This window comes from Punica granatum, chromosome 3 (assembly GCF_007655135.1).
Source record: "Punica granatum isolate Tunisia-2019 chromosome 3, ASM765513v2, whole genome shotgun sequence".
Classification (NCBI taxonomy): domain Eukaryota; kingdom Viridiplantae; phylum Streptophyta; class Magnoliopsida; order Myrtales; family Lythraceae; genus Punica; species Punica granatum.
Window position 1 is genome coordinate 713,003 of NC_045129.1, and position 22,640 is coordinate 735,642.

The 22,640-nt window shown below is 36.5% G+C and overlaps 1 protein-coding gene across 1 annotated transcript; it reads right to left on the reverse strand.

The window, feature by feature from the left end:
* Window positions 1-18,835: 18,835 nt before the first annotated feature.
* Window positions 18,836-19,186, reverse strand: LOC116199369. The gene has a single exon (XM_031529693.1). The coding sequence runs from the start codon at window positions 19,184-19,186 to the stop codon at window positions 18,836-18,838; it is 351 nt and encodes a 116-aa protein (XP_031385553.1).
* Between the last annotated feature and the right edge of the window lie 3,454 nt (window positions 19,187-22,640).

Here is a 22,640-nt window from a genome sequence, read left to right on the forward strand (position 1 = left end):
ATATAAACATTTGTCTTCGAATTTTAGGTCTATTGGAACTTTTTTCTCATCAGTTTTTCTTTCTGGTGGAGGATAAGCCAGTGATAAACAAAGACAAGTTGGAATCTGTTGCTATAGCCAATGAGCAACTATTCTTGCGGAAGTATGATGTAACTTCAACTGCAAGAAAAGTTCGAGAAGCTAGTGCCTTTCAACCTGTGAAGCACACAATTGCAATCTCAAGGGTAAGGCCTCCGCTCGATCTCAAAGTTGTTCATTGACAAGCTTCCCTGCAGCCGTTACTGTGTTGCCCATTGATCGGCTTGTCTCCTTCGCTCTTCCTATCTGCTCCATCTCTCAATCAGATATCCCCGATTAGATCTCCAATGGAAATGGTAGTTTAGTATTTTTTTGACAGACTAAATTCGATGATCTGGAAATTTTTGCATGATTTATTAGGCGTTTGTATTGAAGTTTGGGAAGAGAATGGGAAGTGAGAGTTAGGACCTGAGGAGAAATTTGTGTTAGTTGAATACAAGAAAAGCTTTGCTCCGAGATGCCAGTATCAAGTTGGTTAGCTGAAACGGTACCTTATTCCTAAACTCAAGGAATAAGCTTACTTTTGGCTTTTCTGTAAAGTCTTTTTGGGAAGTTATTCTATAGTTCGTTAGGAACAGAATCATGACTTGTTGTCATCAGTATTATAATCTTAAATGCGGACTCCTCTATGCTGAATAGGATCTATATTGGCTACTCTATGAGAAAAAAAATGAAAACGAGAAGTTGAATTCAACTAGTTCACAAAGAACAAATAGGGAAAGTCTGATGAAACCGAGGCTATGCAAGCAGAGAGGGCCTCATCCTTGAATTGCTGAGGGATATGCATGTGGTGGTTTTCTCAAAGAGACCTTTGGACTATATAACAGAGGAAAGAATAGTTCTTCTCCAGCTGTACTTTTATTTTATATGCTGGGTAGTTGACAACCTTAATGGAGCAAGAAGTACAAAAAAGATGGACATCCCTGAGATGTCACTTGTCATCAGTTAGTTATTCCTAGCCTAACAATTGTTTTAAAAAAAAAAAGGCATTTCATTGAGTTTAGTTTGTACCTTTTCTTCCTTAACATAACATGTAACCTGGGGAGGCCTTTAATTATTCTTTTGGCAGTTGAGCAAATTCAACTGGCGGAGTTTAAATGGAAGAGGCAATTTCTGAGAGAATTACTTAGACAAGTTAATCTCTTATGTGGAAAAGGAATGCGAGAAGAAAGGGAAAAAGTAGGAGCAAAAACAGCTAAATTTTACATTACAGAGAATCAGAAACAATGTGAAAGGGGAAAAAGAAATTGGAGCTACAAAAGCAGAAATTTACATTACAGAGAAGGATAATGAATGTACAGAGTCAAAGAACGGCAGAAGAAAAATGAGTCTATGTCTCATCTATTCTCTGTTGCAACTTGTTTTCTGTCAGATTTCTCCTTCTGTAGGATGATGAGTCAGTGACAAAGAAAGGTTGACAAGAGAACTTGGAAGATGAGGAGGTCGACTGCAAACAGTCTGCCAATAGATCTTCTTGGGAAATGAAATGCTGTTATTTTAAGAGCAAGCAGGATTTGAGCAATTACTCCCCTTCAACTTGTGAAGGGCACACTTGCAATCGTGATGATAAGGTCTCTGCTCAATCTTAAAGTCATTCATGGATAAGCTTCCGTCAAAGACACACCATAACATAATCTCTGCTGCTGCAGCAGTGACCATAAGGTTTCTCTCCACTAAATCTCTAGTGAAAGGTTCTTGTTCTATTTGTGTACTACGAATTTGTTGGATATTGGAATACTGAAGCTCTTACATGTCAGGTGAAGCACTTATATAGAAGTTCTGGAACAGAACATGGAAAGCGTCCTTAGGAGTTCCCTAAGGAGAAGGACTCAGTTTGTAGTTGAATTCAAGAGGGATGCCTAATTCAAGATGTTGGTATCAATTTAATAAATTAAAATCATGTTTTTTTTTTCCTCGGGAAGCTTGGCATTCGAGGAGTGAGCAGCACTCTCTTGGCTTTGCTTGGCTTGAATTTAGTCTCTGAAAGTTCCCGTCACATAACAGAATACGCTTTGGAATTCTTCCAAGAGACAGAAACCGAGTTCCAACCTCTACTAAGTTCGTTAAAAAACAGAAATCTAACCGCTTTTTGTCTCTTTTGTTTCCCTAAAATAGAGCTCAGTTTTGTTTTTTACTTGCATCTTCTGTTTCTCAGCAGTAGTTCCTTGTCTTAGGATAACTATAGCATCGGTGGCATCACTAATTGAGTCTCTCTTAGGAAGAAGAATGATTGATCATCCCGAACTGCTAGCAATCCACTTGTTCGAGAAAGTTTGGGTTGCACAGAGGATGATGTTCTGGTCATAATTTTTACAATTTGGACGCTTTCTGTTCTTAAACTAAAACAATTACAACATCAATTGCAGCATGCTTCTTATGGACATGCAGGAAGATTATAGGCGGAACTTTGGATTTAGTATAGAATTTGCAATATGTATGCATTTTCTCCACAGAAAGACTAAACCCGGAAAGGGACTCATTCGTGAAGGGGAACTGTCTTGCAACTAGTATTTCTGTTAGCATGACAATATTTCCCATGCTGTATGGAATCTTGGGCTGACCCTTGTTTGAATGCAAACAGAACTTGTCTTTTTTACGGAATGAGGCATGGTAATCAACGATGACAGATTTTTAACTTAAGCTAGGACTATGCATAGTATGCTAACAGTATTAAGCATATGTCCTATTTCTGCTATGGGGTTTTGTCCGGTTTCATTGTTTATTTCCTAAAGTACATGCTTTAACTGTAATAACAATGACCTATTTTAACTATAATCACAAACGCTTATTTCCAATTCTAATTACAAAGGCTTATTTTCAACTCTAGTATTATGCTCTTGCCTCGAGAACTTAGAAAGTGATACTCAGAGGATGAAAACTAACTTTGCCGTTATGCCACTTCTGAGATAGTTATTTCTATGTCAGAAATTAAATACCAGTTTAGTTATCTCATCGTTGGGCTGCGTATAGTTGATACTGGTCTTCGCAAGTTACAGTGCATGTAAGAACTTGCAGCTACTGATGGGCACCGTAAATGACTTGACATAAAAGATAAACAAACTTCAATCACCAGGAAAAGTGAGGTTCAGGAGTTCCCTACCAAAAAGGCAGAGAGTGTCCGTCAAAATAAAGAAATGCTCAGTTCGGAGATGTCAGTGTCAAATTGTTTATTCAGAAGATGTTTTTTATACTTAGGATTTGAGGAAGTGAACTGCTCGACTTTGGCTCAGCTTTGATTTCGTCTCTGAATTTGGCTTTCCTTACAGACAATGCACTACGTATTTCTTTCAAGAGAACTGACGTCCAATATTCCAAGTTATGCTAAGTTCGTTAGAACCTGAATGCTGACATTTTTGTTGTCCTTGTTGTTTTCAGTGGCAACAATTTCTACAAAAAAGATGACGTTTTTGAAAAATTTTGAGAGAATATATCCTAAATTTGTTTTTCATTACTTCTTGTTTTCAGCGGAACATTCTTGTACTAGCCATTTATAGTATTGGCTACAATTCTATGACACATCAGGAAAGTCTATTTTCTTAACCAGAATAGATTCGTTAAGAGGCATAGGCGCAACTGTAAACTCATTCTCCTAGAGGAACTGGGAATCATTCTTACCTACAGAACTCGACTATGAATACGATAAACCATCTGGAGCGACTTCACTACAAAGCCCCCGCTTATTTTTAGTCATTTCTAACAGTACGTTCTGACAAATTCAACACCACATTTTTCCAATTAATGTTAGCCTACGGGGGGTGCTATAATATGAATTTCCTCTCATGGAAAGAGAAACGATCTTGATTGCCGAGAAAAGAACTCAAAACTAATTCTGAACTCTTGAATGTGAGCAGGTTCCATCTTCATAGTACTTGTCTCTTCCAATGTATTTCAATTGGACAGATTTCTGTAAATATATGCAGCAGCATCTTTACATGAAAAATCCGACTGGACACTCATGCCAAGAGGGAACAAATTTCCCGAGAAGAAAAGACGAAGAACTAAGAATAGTACTTACAATTATTATCCAAAGAAAAAGAAGGAAAAAGCAGTAGTTACAAAGATATTGCAGAGGAATTCGCAGTTTGATCCTAACAACATCATTTTCTAACCTCCTTTCTCATATAAACATGATCAGTTCTTTTCAAAGTTAACGAATTTTCTGTATTCTGTTGGTGCTTCTTTTGCATTGGCTTTCCTTCTAGAGGATATTGGGTCGGGTAGAAAGGAAGATTGAGAAGACAATTTGGAAGGTGTGGCTGATAACGACAGTGAGCAGTCTGCCCACAAATCTTTCTTGGCAAAAGCAATGTTTTTGTTTCGAGAGCAAGAAGCGTTCGAGCAATTACTGCCTTTCGACTTGTGAAGAGCACACTTGCAGTCACGATGATAAGGCCTCCGCTCAATCTCAAAGTCATTCATTGACAAGCATCCGTCAAAGACACACCTGACCATCGTATCTGCTGCTAATGCGGTGGCCATTCGATCTCTCTCGCTCCCCTCTCTCTGCCTCTCAGTGAAATGTCTGTACTCCTAAATTTGTATGATCAACTTGAAATGTTTGTTTTGTTGAAGCTGTTGCATGTCATGAGAAGCACTTAAATAGAAGTTTGAAAACAGATCAAGGAGGTGGCCGTAGGACTTCTCTAGGAATCGTGTTTCTATCCATTTGTTGATTACTAGAGAGATGCTTAGTTGATGTCGGTATCAAGTTAGTTAACTAAGACTGTCTTTCCTTAGGCTTAGGATTCAAGGAAGGAAAAGGCTCGATTTTGGCTCAACTCATTTCGCCTATAGGCTTTGGAATTTCCATTTATTATAACAGAATTCTTCTTGCCTGCTTGGTTTTCTCCCAGAGACAGAAATCCACCGATTCCAACGACAACTACTAAGTTCCTTTAACTACTTGAACCCGCGATTTTTGGGTCTATGTGCATGTTCTTTTAAAAGATCGAGAAAATACTACTCCCATAACAGATTCTAAGTCATTAATCAGCTAAAAAATTTTAACTGATGTAGGTACAATTTTTATCCAAGACCTCCAAGATGTAATTTCAAGTAATGAAATTATCATAAGACTGATTTAATTTGCTGTAACTGCCAGCTGTACCAGATGACAAACTGCGGAATATAAATCTACCAATTGTTTTCGTTGTTCACCTCGAAACAGACACTGATGATTCGTGATGTCGAAATCCTTCACGTATGATTTTTATTCTTCGATAGTAGGAGATTATTGACTGATAACCCTCAATAAGGCAACTGTCGATATCAGTGTTAGATCACTGACCTTCAGGAGGTACTGCTCGAAACAGGCATTAGTATCTAACGGAAACTTAATTGACATCCACAGAAAACAAATTTTATAACCGAATAATGCTTTCTTAGTTATCTATGTGGTTAGTTGAGTTCAAAGCAGATGTTTAGTTCTGTTTCAGAATCAAATTTGGCCAGATAGAAAACCTGCATGTTCCTCTAGGATGAACTACGAGGCTTAATTTGGAATTTCCGAGAGAGAGTTCATATACATCAATAACAAATCGAGGAATAAGTTCGTTAAGATATTGCAACAATATTATATATTATGATACATTAAATGTCATTTTTGGACAGCTACTACTTGTTCCTACCCGATATTATCGTTACGGTGTTATTGATAAGTAAATCCCCATGCAGAAGACAGCATCCCTATATATATATTGACCATGTTATAAGACATATATTGAAATTTGGATTTTTCTTCTCCAAGACAGAAGGTCAATTTCCCGGGGAATCCCCTAACAGCTTATCTCGTTATGCACGATGTTCACTAAGCATGTACATGAAAGGGATCTCATTGGCTCTGAATAAACTTTCCTATCGATCTATATAGTATCCATTAGGTAGGAAAATCCAAATATTGAATAATCCGAAAAATTCTAATTTCTAATATGCTTTTTATCGGATACTTGTAAGGAACGGATATGTAACAGTTCATCACACCCTAAGATTAATTATGACACACCCATAATCAATTGAAATAACTGGTGCAATTTTCAGTGATAATTTGACAGAATATAGACGTTAATGTATAATCACCGTCATCATATAAAGATGGAGAAAATTGGTCGAGAAGAAACTGAAGAAGTATGCTGACATGCACATACTCTAAATTAGGAGCCGATAAATTTCACGATGAAGCTAGACAATCTATCACACAGTATCCAATATGATCGTATCCTCTTATAGACACTCCGATCTCAGGATCTTTCCTATGAGCTGGAAATTATACATAAAACTACCAAAACAAAAGTAGGATAGTTTAATTACTGTATATGATAACCTTACTATGAGCGATACTTCTCCCAGATTGACGATGTTGACGGTATTAAAAGCATGTGTCTGATACTGCTATGGGTTTTGTCCTGTTTCATCTTTGTTTTCTTAAAGGACACATTCTAACTAACAAAGGCTTATTTCCTCCTCTATATTATGCTCTTGCCTCAAGAACTTAGAAGGGTGATAACCTCGGAGGACCGTGAAAACTAACTTCACCGTGATGTCTCTTCTCAGTTAGTTATTTGTACGTCAGGAATTTGATGCCAGTTAAGTTATCTCAACAATTGTTGAATTGTATATAGTTGATTCCAGTGTTTGTAAGTCACTGTAAGAACTTGCTGCTATTGATGGGTTCTGTGAATGATGAGACAGAAAAGAAAAACAGACTTCAATCACCGGGAAAAGTGAGGTTTAGGAGTTCTCTATCGAAGCGGCAGAGAGTGCCCGTCAAAATCAAGAGATGCTCTGTTCGGAAATGTCGATATCAAATTGGTTATTCAGAAAATTTATACTTAGGATTTGAGGAAGTGAATGGTTCGACTTTAACTCAGCTTTGATTTTGTCCCCGAATTTGGCTTGACTTACAGGACAACTCGCTACGTGTTTCTTTTCAAGAGAGACAGATGTCTAATATTCCAAGGTATACTTATAAGTTCGTTAGAAACTGATATTTTCTGAAGCATCAGTTTCTACGAAGAAGAGGGCTTTTTTGGCAAATTTTAAGAGAATATATCAGAATTTTGTTTTTCATTACTAGGCAGTAATGGTTACACTTCTATGACACATCGGGAAAGTCTACTTTCTTAACCGGAACAGATTGTTAAGAGGAGTAGGCGCAACTGTAAACTCATTCTCTTGTAACGTGTTTGTCGATATTGTGAAGTCCAGGGCCACCCCTTGTTTGAAAGCAAGTAAAATCCCTCTCTTTTATGGACTCTGGCTTCAGTTTGTATCTTCTTCCAAGTAACAGCAGTTGCAGCCAGGGGTCTCGTCAAACATGTTGATCCTTCTAGGACCTTTTATCCCATAACATGTTCGAGCTCCATTAAAGTGACTTCTGAATTAAGCTTTTGAAACTTCTGCTTTTTCATGGTTAAGCAATGCTAAAATTTTCAGCAGAAGTGAACTCTGTTGAAAAGTGTCATCATATGTGGACTCAGGTCCCTCGCCTGAAAGCAGACAGAACATAAATCCATTTTCCAAACTAGGTTTTGTTTTTCATGACTCTGGAGTTAATTTTGAGCTGTAAAAATTATCAATTACCTCGTAGCTGTTAGAACCTGTGTGATGTTGATGTGCGCGACTTTTGATTTTATCTTAGGGGAATTCATTATGCCTCAGGTATGGCTATTGAAGTTCCCCCTCCCTTTTTCTTTGTGCAATGGTGTTCAACTACGACAAAATTTTCGCATAAGTTAAGACTGCGCATAGTTCTCTGACAAGATTAAGCATATATACGTCTGATTCTGCAATGAGTTTTTGTCCTGCTTCAGTTGTTGGCATTTTAAAGAAACATGCTTAACTAACTAACAAAGACTGTGAATCGTTCTTACCTAGAGGAACTTGACTATGAATATGATAAATCGTATGGAACAAGACAAATGACTTCACTACAATGCCCCCGCTTATTTTTACTCATTTCTAACAGTATGTTCTGAAATTTAACACCATATTTTTCCAATCAATTGTTGGCCTACAGGGATCTATAATATGAATTTCCTCTCATGAAACAACCTCGATTGCCAAGAAAATAACTCTAAACTAACTCTGGACTGTTGAATGAAGCAGGTTCCATCTTCACAGTGCTTTTCCCGTCCAATATTTCTACTAGACAGAGTTATGGAAATATGTGAAGCTACTGCATCTTTATACGGAAAATACCGAGAGGAAACTCATGCCGAGCGGAAAAAATTCCCGTGAAGAAAAGAAGAACTGAAAGTAGTAGTTACACTGATTATCCAAAAAGTACAAGAAAAAAAAAAGTAGTTACAAAGATATTGTAGAGGAATTCGTAGTTTCATCCTAACAACATCATTTTCAGACCTCCTAGAAACATAATCGTTTCTTTTCAAAGTTCACGTATCATCTGTATTCTGTCGGCGCTTCTTTTGCATTTGCTTTCCTTCTAGAGGATGATGGGTCGGCAAGAAAGGAAGAATGAGTAGACAATTTGGAAGCTGTGGCTGATAACGACAGGGAGCAATCTGCCCACAAATCTTTCTTGGCAAAAGCAATGTTTTTGTTTCGAGAGCAAGAAGGGTTCCAGCAATTACTGCCTTTCGACTTGTGAAGGGCACACTTGCAGTCACGATGATAAGGCCTCCGCTCAATCTCAAAGTCGTTCATTGACAAGCATCCGTCAAAGATACACCTGAGCATCGTATCTGCTGCTAATGCGGTGGCCATTCGATCTGTCTCGCTCCCCTCTCCCTGTCTCTCAGTGAAATGTCTGTACTTCTAATTATGTATGAATAACTCGATATCTTTGTTTTGTTGAAGCTGTTGATGTCATGAGAAGCAGTTATATAGAAGTTCGACAACAGAACAAGGAGGTGGCCGTAGGACTTCTCTAGGAATAGTGCGTTTGTCCATTTGTTGAATGCTAGAGAGATGCTTAGTTGATGTCGGTATCAAGTTAATTAACTAGAACTGTGTTTTCTTAGGCCTAGGATTCAAGGAAGGGAACGGATCGATTTTGGCTCGGCTCATCTTGCCTTTAGGCTTTGGAATTTCCATTTGGTATAACAGAACTCTGTTTGGTTTGCTCCCAAGAGACAGAAATCCACAATTCCAGTGACAACTACTGTTGTGATCTCGACGCGGTTAACAATCAAAGGAAGAGAAAGCAAGAAATCAGGACACGATTGATTTAAGTGGTAAAACCCCTTCCAACGAAAAGGGTAAACCTCCACAGGCAGCGCCAAAGAATAATTCACTATGAAGAATGGAGATTACAAGTTATAGGGACCCGTCTCCTTCGACCCTCACTCAAGATCGCTACACTGAGAACCCTAGCCCTCTCACTCTTGAGTGTTTCCCAAGCTCTCTATCTTTCAACCTCACGTTGAATCTCTCATTACATTAGAGATATCACACCCCCCAATACATTCTAATAAGAGATACACGCATAAACGGAAACAACTTGACAAAAATTGGGAGGAAAATCTCAGCCAAAATCTTCCAAAAATATCTCAAACAGCCAAATTGCCACGGCAATTTGTCAGTTTTGCCACAGCAAAGTGAAATGAGACGAATAGGAAGAATTGCCACGGTAATTTCTGGATGTTGCCACGTCAGTTTGAACAGAGCCGTACCGAAGCATTGTGTTGTGGCATCTTCTGCCTTTTGTCGCGGCAATCTTGACAGAGTCGCCCACAGGGACTCACTTGCTCCCAGCCCTTCATCATCATCGTCCATTACTTCATTCGTCGAGTCTTCAAGTTTCCATGGCAAATGTGAGACATATCATTACAACTACTAAGTTCGTTAACTACTCGAACCTAAGATTTTGGATGTATGTGCCTGTTCTTTTAAAAGATCAAGCAAATACTTCTCCCATATTAATCACCTAAAAATTTTCACTGATGTAGGTACAATTTTTATGGCAGAACTCCGAGATGTAATTCAAGTAATGAAGTAATCATAAGACTGATTTAATTTGTTGTAGCTGCCTGCTGTATCTGTATCTAATGATAACAAACTGCGGAATAGAAATCTACTAAATGTTTTTGTTGTTCTCCTAGAAAAAGACACTGATGATTCCTGATGTCGAAATCCTTCACGTAGGATTTTTATTCTTCGATAGCAGTAGACTATAGACTTACAACCCTCAATAAGACAACTGTTGAAATCAGAGTTAGATCGCTGAGCTTCAGGACTTACCTCTCGGAACATGCAACAGTGTCTAACGGAAACTTAACTGACAGCCACAAGGAACAAATTTTGTAACTGAATAATGCTTTCTTAGTTATCTATGTGGTTCGTTGAGTTCAAAGCAGATGCCTAGTTCTGAGATTTCGGAATGAAATTGGCCAAATAGAAAACATGCATGTTTCTCTAGGATGAACTACGAGGCTAAATTTGGAATTTCAAAGAGAGAGAGAGTCTAAATACATCAATAACTAATCGAAAAATAAGTTCGTTAAGATCTGAATTATCACAACTAGTTTACATATTATTTATCATTTTCGAATAGCAACAATGTGTTCCTACTCAATATTGACGTCACATTGTTCTTCGTAAGGAGATCCCATGCAAAAGACAGGATCTACTGCAATAGTTTCTTATGCTATGCAAAGGCTGTTGAAGAAGACAGTAGATCGAAAAGTGTGGTCAGAGACGTGAAAATCACTTTCCTTAAGGTGATTATCGCCCTCACTACGAAGAGTTTGTCGCTAGAACCTGATTGCAATATCACCCTAGGATACAACATGACCACTGAGATCTTCGTGCGATAAGAACGGAGATCTCTCCTCAAGACTTCTCTTACGAGTACCAAGGGGAAAAAGAACAGAGAGAATGAGGCGAGAAAATATATTTGATGTTGTGTTGTTATGTCTGTTCATCCTTTAGAAGTTTATTTATAATAGAAGTAGTCGTTTTCTTTCGAATGTTGACGTCCTTGCAGCCAACGTTCACAACTTTTAAATGGCAATTGTCATCGTGCTGCAGCATCGATTTCAATGCTGCAGCGTTGACTGAACTAAAACATGGTAATCGCCACCATGTTGCAACATCGATTTCGATACTACGGTATCGACTGACATGGAAATCAATAGCAACTTCGGTGCTGTAGCACTGGACTGGAACTATAGTGTTGCGGCACCAAGTCATCTATTAGATGCGCAATAAATTTTGACCGATTATTATTATTTAATACGAACTCCGATTCATATCTCATTTGCAGTATTGGACTCCTAACTTGAAGCAATTATCATTGAGAATTAATTGCACATATTTCTTTGAGTCACTCCATGCATGTTTCCTATCACAAGTCACAATCTACCTTTATAAATTTACAACAAAGGCTATATATGGCAATTGATGAACACATTATAATTATATTTTTTTCACCCGTGCTTTTGTCTGAGTAAGCATGTACTGTGATTCATCTTGTCCCATCGGACCATTGCATAGCTATTGAGCAAACCGTTTCCTTCTACTAGTACTCTTTGTATAACAAACCCAAGAAACGTGTGTTTAAAGATTTCTTAGCTCTAAAGAGCGTTGTGCTTTTTTTTTCTTTTTTTTTGGTTTCATTTTTACCCTGGTGATCCATATTCAAGAAATAATATGAAAATTGCTTCTATTGTATCACTCAATAGTTCTAAGATATATATTGAAATTGGCATTTGGATTTTTTCCTCCAAGCAAAAAAGTCTATTTCTAGGGGGCAAATTCGTGAAGAGGAACCCCGACTACCTATGTCATTATATGCCATATTCACTAAGCATATACATGAGAGGGATCTCATTGGCCTCGAATAAACTTCCTCAGGGATATATATAATATCTACTAAAAAAATCCAAATATTGAAAAAATAATCAGAAAAATTATAATTTCTTATATGCTTTTTTATTGGCCATTCTTGTAAGAAATGGACGTGTAATAGTTCATCATACCCCATGATTAATTATGACACACTTTTATTAATTGGATTGGTGCAATTTTCAGGGATAATTCGACAGGGTATAGGAGCCAATATATGTATTCACTAGTTTGTTTGCCCACACGTTGCGCAGGCCTTTACATCTATATCTTAATTTTTTATATTGTGCAATACATTTTAGAAATACAAAAGTAGATTATTTTCAAAATTAATGGGATATTCTCAGAATTTAATGTGTCTTTAAAGGCAGAATCTCAAAAAGTCAAGCTAATAAATTAAGACACATAATGTAAAAGAGAATTAGTAAATTAATTGTGGATTAAATTATCATTATAAATAAGTAATTCCACCCAAAAAAATAAACAAGTAATTTTATTGTCTATTAAATGATTCAATTTCTATAATCATTTTCTAGACAATAATTCATTTCTTTGTAAATAAGTAACTAAATTTATCGATATAAATAAGTTAATTAATTCGACAAAAAATTAAAATAAAAATTTGTAATAGAAGTTTGCATTCTAAATTATTTTAGAGAAGTACTGCATGTATTTTTCTAATTTTGTTAATATATTAGCAATTTAAGTATATATAGTTTTGCCATCTATAATGTAATATTGAAGAATTTTGTCGGCATAATAACTTGCATTGAAGAAATTTGTATGCATAATAACTTGTATTATTTTGTCTTCATCAGCATTTAAAATTTAAAACAATAATAAATTTTCAATAGCTAATTTACATATGAGAGGTTATTTGAATATTGATTGTAATTTTCACTATAATATCGGGTAGACATATTTATATACATTGTATTGTAGCCATTGATTGAAATATGTTCATTTTAGAAAATTTAGAAATTGTTTTTAGTTAAAATACTGAAATAAAGCATTTGCATGGTAAACGATTTAGTTGTGCACAACAAATATGCTTGATTCTAATTAAAAAAAATATGCATTCATTGGAGAAGTTATTTAGTAAAAGGACTAAAAGTAATTTTATCATAAATGTGGGTTCTATACATTAATTTTATGACCTTATATTACGCTTATAATTTTAATTTCTCTATTGAAACTATTAGAATGCAAAGTTATCAAAAAGAAAACGCTTCAATCATAAGAATTGTTTCTTAAACATATTTTAGTACAAAAATGAACAAAATAAATATATTAAAACCTGTTGGTTTTCTAAACCGTCATATCATATAAATGACCCTGGGAGCCTAATTTAATATTTATGGAAAAGATAAATAAACAAACAGTATATACCCTGATCAGCAATAGAATGGTACCTCATCTCCACCTTTAAATGTTCAAGAGAAGAGCATTTTCGATCTAAAGAAAGGATTATACAGTTCAGTATATATGTTAATCACATGTACAAACCAAATAATGGAAAATTTTACGATAACTTGCACTGTGGGATTGACAATACCATTTCAAGGAAAACTCCTAAAATAACTGACATCGATTTCACTTTTGTCCTCCAACTTTGCCGGCTTGAGCAATTCAACCACATTAATGAAAAAAGTATAAAATCAAATAGATCGATGTATACATAATCACGCAGAACTAAATTAGGACTTGTAAGCTGACGATCTTCCATCGATCTCCACCGGCCCCTCCAGCGACTGTGGGAATGCCTATGCTTGAGAAGGCTGCCCTTTAAAAAGTTGCAAAGACTCATGAACGAAAAAAAAAGGCAAACACTCTTCACGAAGATAACCAGTGCCATTTTTATTTCAACCAATGCAACATGAACAAAATCATCTGTTGTATTATGCCAGATCGACTAATATGATCTCAATTTCAAAATTTCTGAACTGAGCCTCATCAATCTAATTTTCAGAGAGATCAAATGCTGAAATATCGTGGTGATTAATCACAATGTGTAAGAACCACACCATCAAAGTTCAATATCAGCAACAGATGTTCCTGCAAAAGGAAGGAGGCATAAACGGATCCCGATCAGGTTGCAAGGATCATCGGGCGGATGATGAAGAGGATCATGACTGCAGGAGCCATGGCTGAGGTGGAGGCACAGCTACAAGTGACATCGGGGGGAGGAAGAGGATGGGCCGGGGCCACAAGGTTCGTGGTCGAGGAGAAGAGGCAAATGGCCAGCGGAATGGCCAAAGAGCGGGTGGAGGTTGCAAAGGAGGCGATGATGAACCTAGAAAAATCGAATTCCGATCGAGGAGGGGTAACTGAGGAGGAAGGAGAGAGAAGAGTGGTGCGTGGTGTACTTATGTGAGGAGAGATAACATAAAGGAATTAAATGTGGAATGTGAATGTCATGTTAATTTAGCCCTTCTATGCTTAACTTACGGAGCCAAAAGGACACTCAACGAAATGCTTCTAAAATTGCCAAAATGTTGATGTGACACATTCTCATTAAGTAAATGAAAGCCTCTCATTGCTCGAGCCTTCAGAAGACAGCATTAATATAATATATAAATAGATTGTTATCGGGTAAAGATGGAGAAAAATCATCAAGAAGAAATTGAAGATTTGCGAAAATATGCACCATATTTTAAACTATTAAGGAGCGGATAAATTTCAAGATAAAGCTAGAAATTAAACGTATTACATCGTATCTAATATGATTTGATTTGATCGTCTGGAAGACCACTCCTATGGCGAGATTGATCTTTACGTAGTATAGCTTAGTTTAATTACTGTATCTTATAAACCTTTCTATGAGCTATAACCCTTAAACCCTTTATTTTCAAGTTTTCAATGAATAAAATTTAAAGGTATGATAAAAATACGAATTATTACTTACCACACAAAATTGAAAAAAAAAAATAATGGGGGAAGAGACTAGCGAGCTAGGCTCTAGAAACAATATTTATAGGTGAATTTGTCTTTAATTACTTTGACCTAGAATATTATTATAATAACATTAAAAACAGAAGTCTCTATATATCGATCTATTAATTGAGGGAATTGATAATGTGGTCCTATTCTGACTGAAATGGGGAGATTGTGTCCATGGACGAGGTGTTTTCGGATTAGTTTAACGCTTTCTCCAAGGAAGAATTTCTGAACTCTTAACCTGTCTGCTGCTCTGGATGTTAATAAGTTGTCTTTCTTTTGTTTTGGGAATTTTATGTATTTAGCGTCATAGGCATTGATTTCCCCGCGAGAGAGACCATAACCTTTCGATCTCATTAATTATATATTCCAGTGATTAATTTCCAAATCGACCAGTAATCTCTGAAAATCACTTCCTTAAGGGTTTTCCTACAACGCAAAAGAGAACTTTAGGCCTTAAAATCTTAATGGATTAAGATGCATCGTTTCGTTTTACGTTTTTCATAACACACACACTCATATATAAGATACTTCTCTTATTTTAGTCACACTATTAACTTCGAAACGGTCAGCTACTCCCATTTTCCTCGGGATGAAATACGGGGCTGTCTAGCCTATGAACATTTTTATTAGCAGTCAACCAAACCAACTACAGCACAATATGGCTTGCTTTCGGGAAATCTATATCCATAATCTAACTTCTATAAATAAATCTAAAACTGTTGTTTTCCTTTTGCATCAGATTAGGACACCTGTTCTCTTCTTTCTTTGCCATTTTAACCTTTTATTTTCTTCTCTCTTTTTTTAAGTTTAGCCACAAATATGGATTGTTTTTCTTTTTTTTTTTGTCCCTTATTTTGATAACTTTTTGCATCCTCCGAAAAATTCTAAAATTAACATGTTTTAACTATCTATACATTAACTAACTAAAACATGTCACATCCTACAACAATGAAAATATTATTTTAATACTCACGCATAAAAACATTCTTTATTTTAATTTTTGTAGCTCTCGCTATTTTACTCTTTTAAACATGCTATATAATATAAACACTACTAATAAATAAAAACTATTTAGATTTTTAACCACTTACTACTTGAAAAATATACTTTATCTTTCTTACAGTACATTACAATCGGTCCATCTTAAACTCAGGGCACCGACGTCGAGGCCCCCCACCGGCCACCTCCCCTCCTTCTCACTTTCGGCCAGTTACCTTTTTTTTCTTTTTTGTTATATTTTAAGTTTTCAATTTTTTAAATTTTTTTTAAATGTGAAACTCACTCGGCCAATTATCGTGAGCCACATGGCGCCATCATGTACACATCGATAATTCCAATTAAAATTAACGGAGATAATGAAGGTGTATTAACATCGGTGTATTAACATTATTATTAAATCAATAATTTGTGATTTAATTTGTTAAAGAAAAAAAGTTTGTACTAAAATCGTTAAAATGTGAAAAGTTTGAAATTTTTTTTCTATTAACCCATTTTTTTTAACGAAAATAAGGGGTTTGGTGTAGTGGGCAGGCCCACTCCCCTACCCCTCGGGGACTCCGACGTTGTTGGAACTTGCTTGGTTTTGGATGCTGGTGGATGGGATTCTCACTTTTACCATTGCGGCCTTGTCATGGAATTCTGCTCTGCATGTAAATGATAATAAATAAATAAATAAATACTCATTCTCGGTTTTTTGAGAATGGTGTTAGAAAGGGGAGAGAGAAAAAAATGAAGAGAATGGCATTAGAACTAGTGCGTATTTCAGCTCCGACCCCCCTTGACAAAAAAATTAAAACCGTACCTACTCCTTCACTGTTCATACCATCCTTTTATGAACACATCCACAAACTCATGGACCCTAGCTAGTAAATCACACTTTGGAGGTACATCTTGGATGGTGGCCTTCTTACCAAGGCTTAGAATACCACCTAGCTAGCTAGAAACATGATATTCCTTGAAATTGAGAGCCACATACACACACACACACACACACACACATATATATATATATATATGCAGTGCTAATCCCGGGACTGAGTCGCATCACATATATACTTAAAGCAGTCAAACATATACATAATTCCATACTTGGAAGGAAGCCCTGGAGCCGACCGATCGAGCAGCCAATAAATTGTCGTTCTTGCATTTATTTTCGTCTTATTATGCATCCAACAACTATATATATCAAAAGATGAAGCTAGTACTTAAAGAGTACTTTTTTTTCCGACTGATCGAGCAGCCAATAAATTGTCGCTCTCAAATAAACTTCGATCGGTCATAGATCTATATATATATAAATGAAAGAGTATTTTTTTTCCAACCCCCTCCAACAATAATTTGATCATCAAAATATCAATCATAGATGTATGATGTTATTTGCATTGATTTGATAAAGACCTGATGAGTTTTTTCTAAACTTTCAATTTTAGCCGGACAAAGTATTATGGAATATGGGAGCACATGGATAGCTAGAGTTGTTCATTTGTTTTCATCGTTGTCGTGGGAGTTCTCTAGGAAGAAAAACCAAGAAATATATCAATACCAAGGAACCCAGCCGATCCATATTTTTCCTAAGTAGTGTTCTTGTCAGAGTTAGTTAACTATGGACGTCTTTTCCTAGGGAAGTTTTGATTCCTAATGTTGGAGCCTTAGGTTGGAGTATCCAGTGTGGGAGAGTCCTAGGAAATATATCGGTGTTTCGACAACTTGGAGTAATACATAACTTTGACTGGTCGCTTAGTGTCAATTATAAGTTTTTTTCAAGAGCAAAAAATATCTGCATGCTCATCTTTTTTCTTCCCTGAAACAAAATAAAATTGAGAAAATGCTATATTGTTGTCAGAATTCATATATAGACATACGCTAAGCTGAAAATTCGTGGCACTGGCATAGTAATCGTTTCGGGTAATTAATCTATTCAGATTTCATGGGTCAATTTTACTCTCTTTTTTTCCCTGAAAAAGAAACTCGGACACTTTTTCAATATGTTTATTTCGGAATATCATCTTCCAAGAATCTTGGATCTGCTATTACAGATAGGACCATCACCTCATATTAAATCAACGTGTTGGTGTTGGAAGAAACCTTCCCTGGTAATAGGAAAGGGGAAACTTGCGCTTCAAATGGAAAATTTGATATGTCTTACTATTACAATGATTTTGTGACCATGCACATCAGTGTTTGGATTTAATAGACTAGCTATTTAAGAGTTAAAAAATAGACGTCCAATGGTACTGTTCCAACGGCAAGCATATTACTCTCACGCTAAAGTATTGCGTGCTTTATGTTTTCGAATCTACCTATGAAGAAAACATCAACCAAGGCCACTTAACGGAAAAAATGACGGGGAGGCTCGAGCTCGGTCGCTCAATGTTCGTCCTCATCCTAGTCTTCACCTGAATATGGTGTCACATGCAGGCATTTTCACTTGCCAAACGTCAACCTTTCAAGGATGCAAATGCGATATCTAACCGTAAATAGCAGAGGATCGGAATCTAGTTGAGAAGCTAGATTGACCAAATCGAAAAGAGAAGAAGGGATTTGCATGAAATGATCACTCCATATACATATCTCTAAACAGCATGACGATCATTTTTCACACAAATCGGATTTCACCGGACACATGACGACATTATAAATAAGACACATTTTTTACCGGAATCCAGAGTTGATCTACCGGAGTCCCATGTTCACAGCAAATCAAATCACAAACGGGAAAGGAACAAGAAACAGGCATAGGAAGAACCTAACTTTTGATAATTACCCGCAATAAAAATAGAGGAAGAAAAGATCGACGACATGCCTTTCTTCTTGTTCTTCTTCTAAATTTCACGAGCTAATTTGATCACAAAGATTTTTCTGTTCAAGTTCTGGGCGACGATCAATTATTAAGGAAAGAGGGAAAAAAAACGAAAGACTCGTTCAAACCTCACACCGCAATCGACCATACAAACCGACCCAAGATCCACATCATATATGCATGCATACGTGTGAAATTGCTCCGTTCCTTCCTTGGTTAATATTTATCTTCTTGGAGTTGTCCGTCGAAGTTGCACCACACCAGCCGGGACGTAGCAGAGGCCTGAATCGCCGGCGAGGAGGATGGAGAGGAGGAGCACGGGGACGACGACGACGACAAGGACGACACCATGAGGGACAGGCAGCTCTCGCTCCACGACTTTCGGATTGGGTAGGACAGGCTGCTGAAGCGATGAGAGCAGGGGGGAGAGTCGCCTCGGGGCTTATGTAGCGCGCAGCCACAGTTGCGGTGGTAGGGGCGGCGCTCTTTGGCGTCATCGCACCCCGCGAGGCACCCGTCGTAGAAGCAGCGGAGAAAGCCGTCCGTGGCAGCCGCACCGGAGGCCATGCGAGCGCACCGACCGTGAGGTCTCGGGATATAGTATAATCAAGGGACGGGTGACGGTGGGCCGGGTTGGCGGTGGTCGGTGGGGGCGGTGATATATAGTGAAGGTCTGCGGTGAAGGGGAGTCTGGGCGGTGGGAGAGGAAGGGAGGGAAGGCCGGGCGGGGGAAGTTTAAATGTGAGGGGGAGCTGAGGCTGAGGAGACGGCGATTTCATCGGAGGAAGGATGGCTTCTTTGTCGTGTAGTTCTTCCGTTCGGTCATAAAGACCCACTCGTGCGCTTTCTGTGGTACCCACCCAACTGCTTTTCCCCTTCCGTCAGGAAGAAGCTGACACCAGACCCCCTTTTTTTTTTCCATTTTTTCCATTTATCCTGTTTTCCACGCTCAGGTTAACAAGAAAAACAAATTGCACGAACTCAGAGAAAAAAATGGAAAAACAAAATTGCATTCTCCCTTTTCCACACCCTTTTGTTTTCTAGAATGTACAATACGTACGGTTGCTTAATTTAGAGAGATTAGGAGGAGCCATTTCCATCATTTCTCTATTCGATCTTCTGATGTTCATTTCTTTTCTGTTATTTTATGTACGTGTGCGGATCATAGAAATCATATGAAATCGAATGTCGGTGACAGTAAGAATTTCAAGAAGGCGAATGTTTAGGAGAGAAAATTGGCATTTGTGTGGTTTTCGTTCTTTGGGTTCCTGCTTGTTGGACTTCCTTTTCACACTCATATTTTTCGTGTGAGGAATTTATATACGAATTCTCCACTTCCTTGCACAATTGGATTTATCAATACAAATTATTTAGAGGGGCCTTACAATCTATATCGAACTTCCTATCACCTCTAAATAATGCATGCCGAGAACTAAAAGTCTTAAAACTTCTGTTGGACGCAACAAAATGCATATCGGACCTTTTCTCTTGAGGGGAAGAAAAGTTAGAAAAGAGAAAAATTGCATATTATATCTTTTTCTTCGTCAAAAATATAATGCAGTCTCAAATTGAATTGAGAAGTGATAAATGAAATGAATATTTTCAATAAAGTCTTTCTTGCATTTAATTAAACTTGTGATTACAATTAGGAGGGAAAATTGGGGTTGGAGCTACCCACAAGACACTCCTCCTAGGTTGCCCCAAAAGCCACCATAACCATTTGGAGCATTATGCCTGCCTTGGAAGTGGAAACTCTAGATTTTCTCGTAACCATAATCATGGTCAAGTTTTTCTACCATAATTTTCTCGCAAGTTTCGGTTAGTCCTATAAGGAATCCTAATGGGAATTTGTTTATGATCCTTACTATATGCTCCTAGTCCTTCGATTTTCCATATAGAACATGTGGAACAAAGCCCCTAATTCTCTATATGACTCTCTAGTAAATTATAACGATCTCAACTCACTCAAGTCAGATGACTCAGATCGATCATGATGAGAGAACATCATGCCGCATCAGAGACGTGCTAAGCAAAATCATGGTATCCTGCATCTCTCGAATGGCGAGTATTAATTATAATACGGTAAACATCTAGATGTAGAATAAGCTCAAAGATAGAGTGTCCCCTTTTTGTTTTTTTGGTGGGGCCCTTAATAGCTAGAATGTACCATTGGATAGATTAGCATTTTTTTTATTTTATTTTTTGGGGGGATGAAGGCTAGATTAGCATCTTCAAGTGATCAAAAACTTTAGACCCATAATCTCCTTGGATTTATAGCCCAGAAAGGAAGAGGAAGACCAAGATGGGCCACATAGTGGGCCGACTACCAACAAGCCCAAAAGGTTTCTTGGGCTTGGACTACCGGATAATCTATATCTATATAATATATAAACTTGAATATAGTGTAATAAATAGTGACATAATTGAAAATATATATACAAGTTTGGTTTAAAAGGATTTAATTAGTAAATGCATATAATTAAAAGTTTATAGTCATTTTTAATCTATATATGCATAAATATATTTAGATGCTAAATGTTTTAATTTTAATACATCATCAAAACTTATGCAACCAAAATTATGTTTACTAATTTTGACCAAATTAGAAAATAATAATTTTAAAAAAGTTACACTGCTACTTTTATTAGATTAGACAATTTATCCCATAGGAAAAAGAAATACTAGTAAAGTCTGAATTTGATAAATTCAATTATATTTGCAGTAAAAGTCTCGTACGATGCATGGAGAAAAAAAATCCAGTAACATTATAAATTAGCAAAAATTATATTAAAAAGAAAAAGAAAAAGAAAGAGGGAGGTAAAGCCAAAGTGATTCGCTTTTATGTGAGATTTCAGATGATGCTATTCACTATGTGGCATGAGAAAATTTTGATTATAATGCAACAAATGGGGCATTAAATCATGTGAACAATTATCATAATTTTTGCTCAGTATTTTTTTTCAGTACATCATTTTGAGGTTCGATTATTTAGAGAATTATTTTTAATAGTTTTCTAATTTTCTTCTCTTTAATTGGAAGGTTTTTCTGTCAATCAATTTTTTCCTTTTTAGTTATATCAATCCTCCTCCCTTTAATTGAAAAGTTTGAAAATTTTAAATTTTGAGTATGCAAATACGAGTTCTCAAATTTTTTAGGGAAATAAATCTAAGGAAAGAAGAAGAAAACTAAAGAAGATTTTTTTAAAAGTAAACAAGCAATTAATTAATCACGAGTTAAGAGAAATGAAAACTATACATTTGATCTTTTAGGTTTGGATGCTTTTTTATTTTAGTGGTTTTTCTAATTTTTTAACATTTAGATTTTATATCTTTTAATACTTTTCTACTTTAGTCCTTTTCTTTTTTCCTGATTCGTTTTCATCCAATATCTTTAATTACTTTTCTATTTTCGTATTTTTTATCATAGTTTTTATTAGAGAAGATTTTAACTTTGATCATTAACCTTTTAAAGTTATTCTTTTTTTGATTCAATTTTTTTCTGAATATTAAATGTTTGTTTCTTATACTTCTACATTCAAATTCCTATAAAAATGTCCATACGACATTTTTGAAATTTACAAAAGAATTTATGATTAAAATTCCAAAAATAAAACAAAATCTATCGAAATATATTTTGAGAGGGAGGATGGTAAATTGAGAGAGAAAGAGACGGTGGTAGCCGATGTTGGACGAAGTCGGGCACCATCACCCTAGAAGAGGTCACCTTCGGCCTATACCTTCATCAACGATTGGAACTTGCAACATCATTCCGTGCATCAAGGTTTACCATGTTCTTGCTTAGTATGTCATTACTAACCTCATAGGTGTGGTTCGTGGCTATCGAACCACGACCGCCTTTACTTTTTTTTGTATTTTTCCATTTCGTTACTCGTAAATTTGAGTATCGATTCTCTCAACGTAAACCCTCACTCCCTTGTCAAGATTGCCTGTAACCTAAATGCTAACCTCTGCTCATTCTCTCAAGTAGGTTCACATTTTTTTGTTATTTTGATATATTTTGT

Bases quoted from the DNA above. Each gene is read 5' to 3' on its own strand.
- LOC116199369 (XM_031529693.1), bottom strand. From the start codon at position 19,186: ATGGCCTCCGGTGCGGCTGCCACGGACGGCTTTCTCCGCTGCTTCTAC.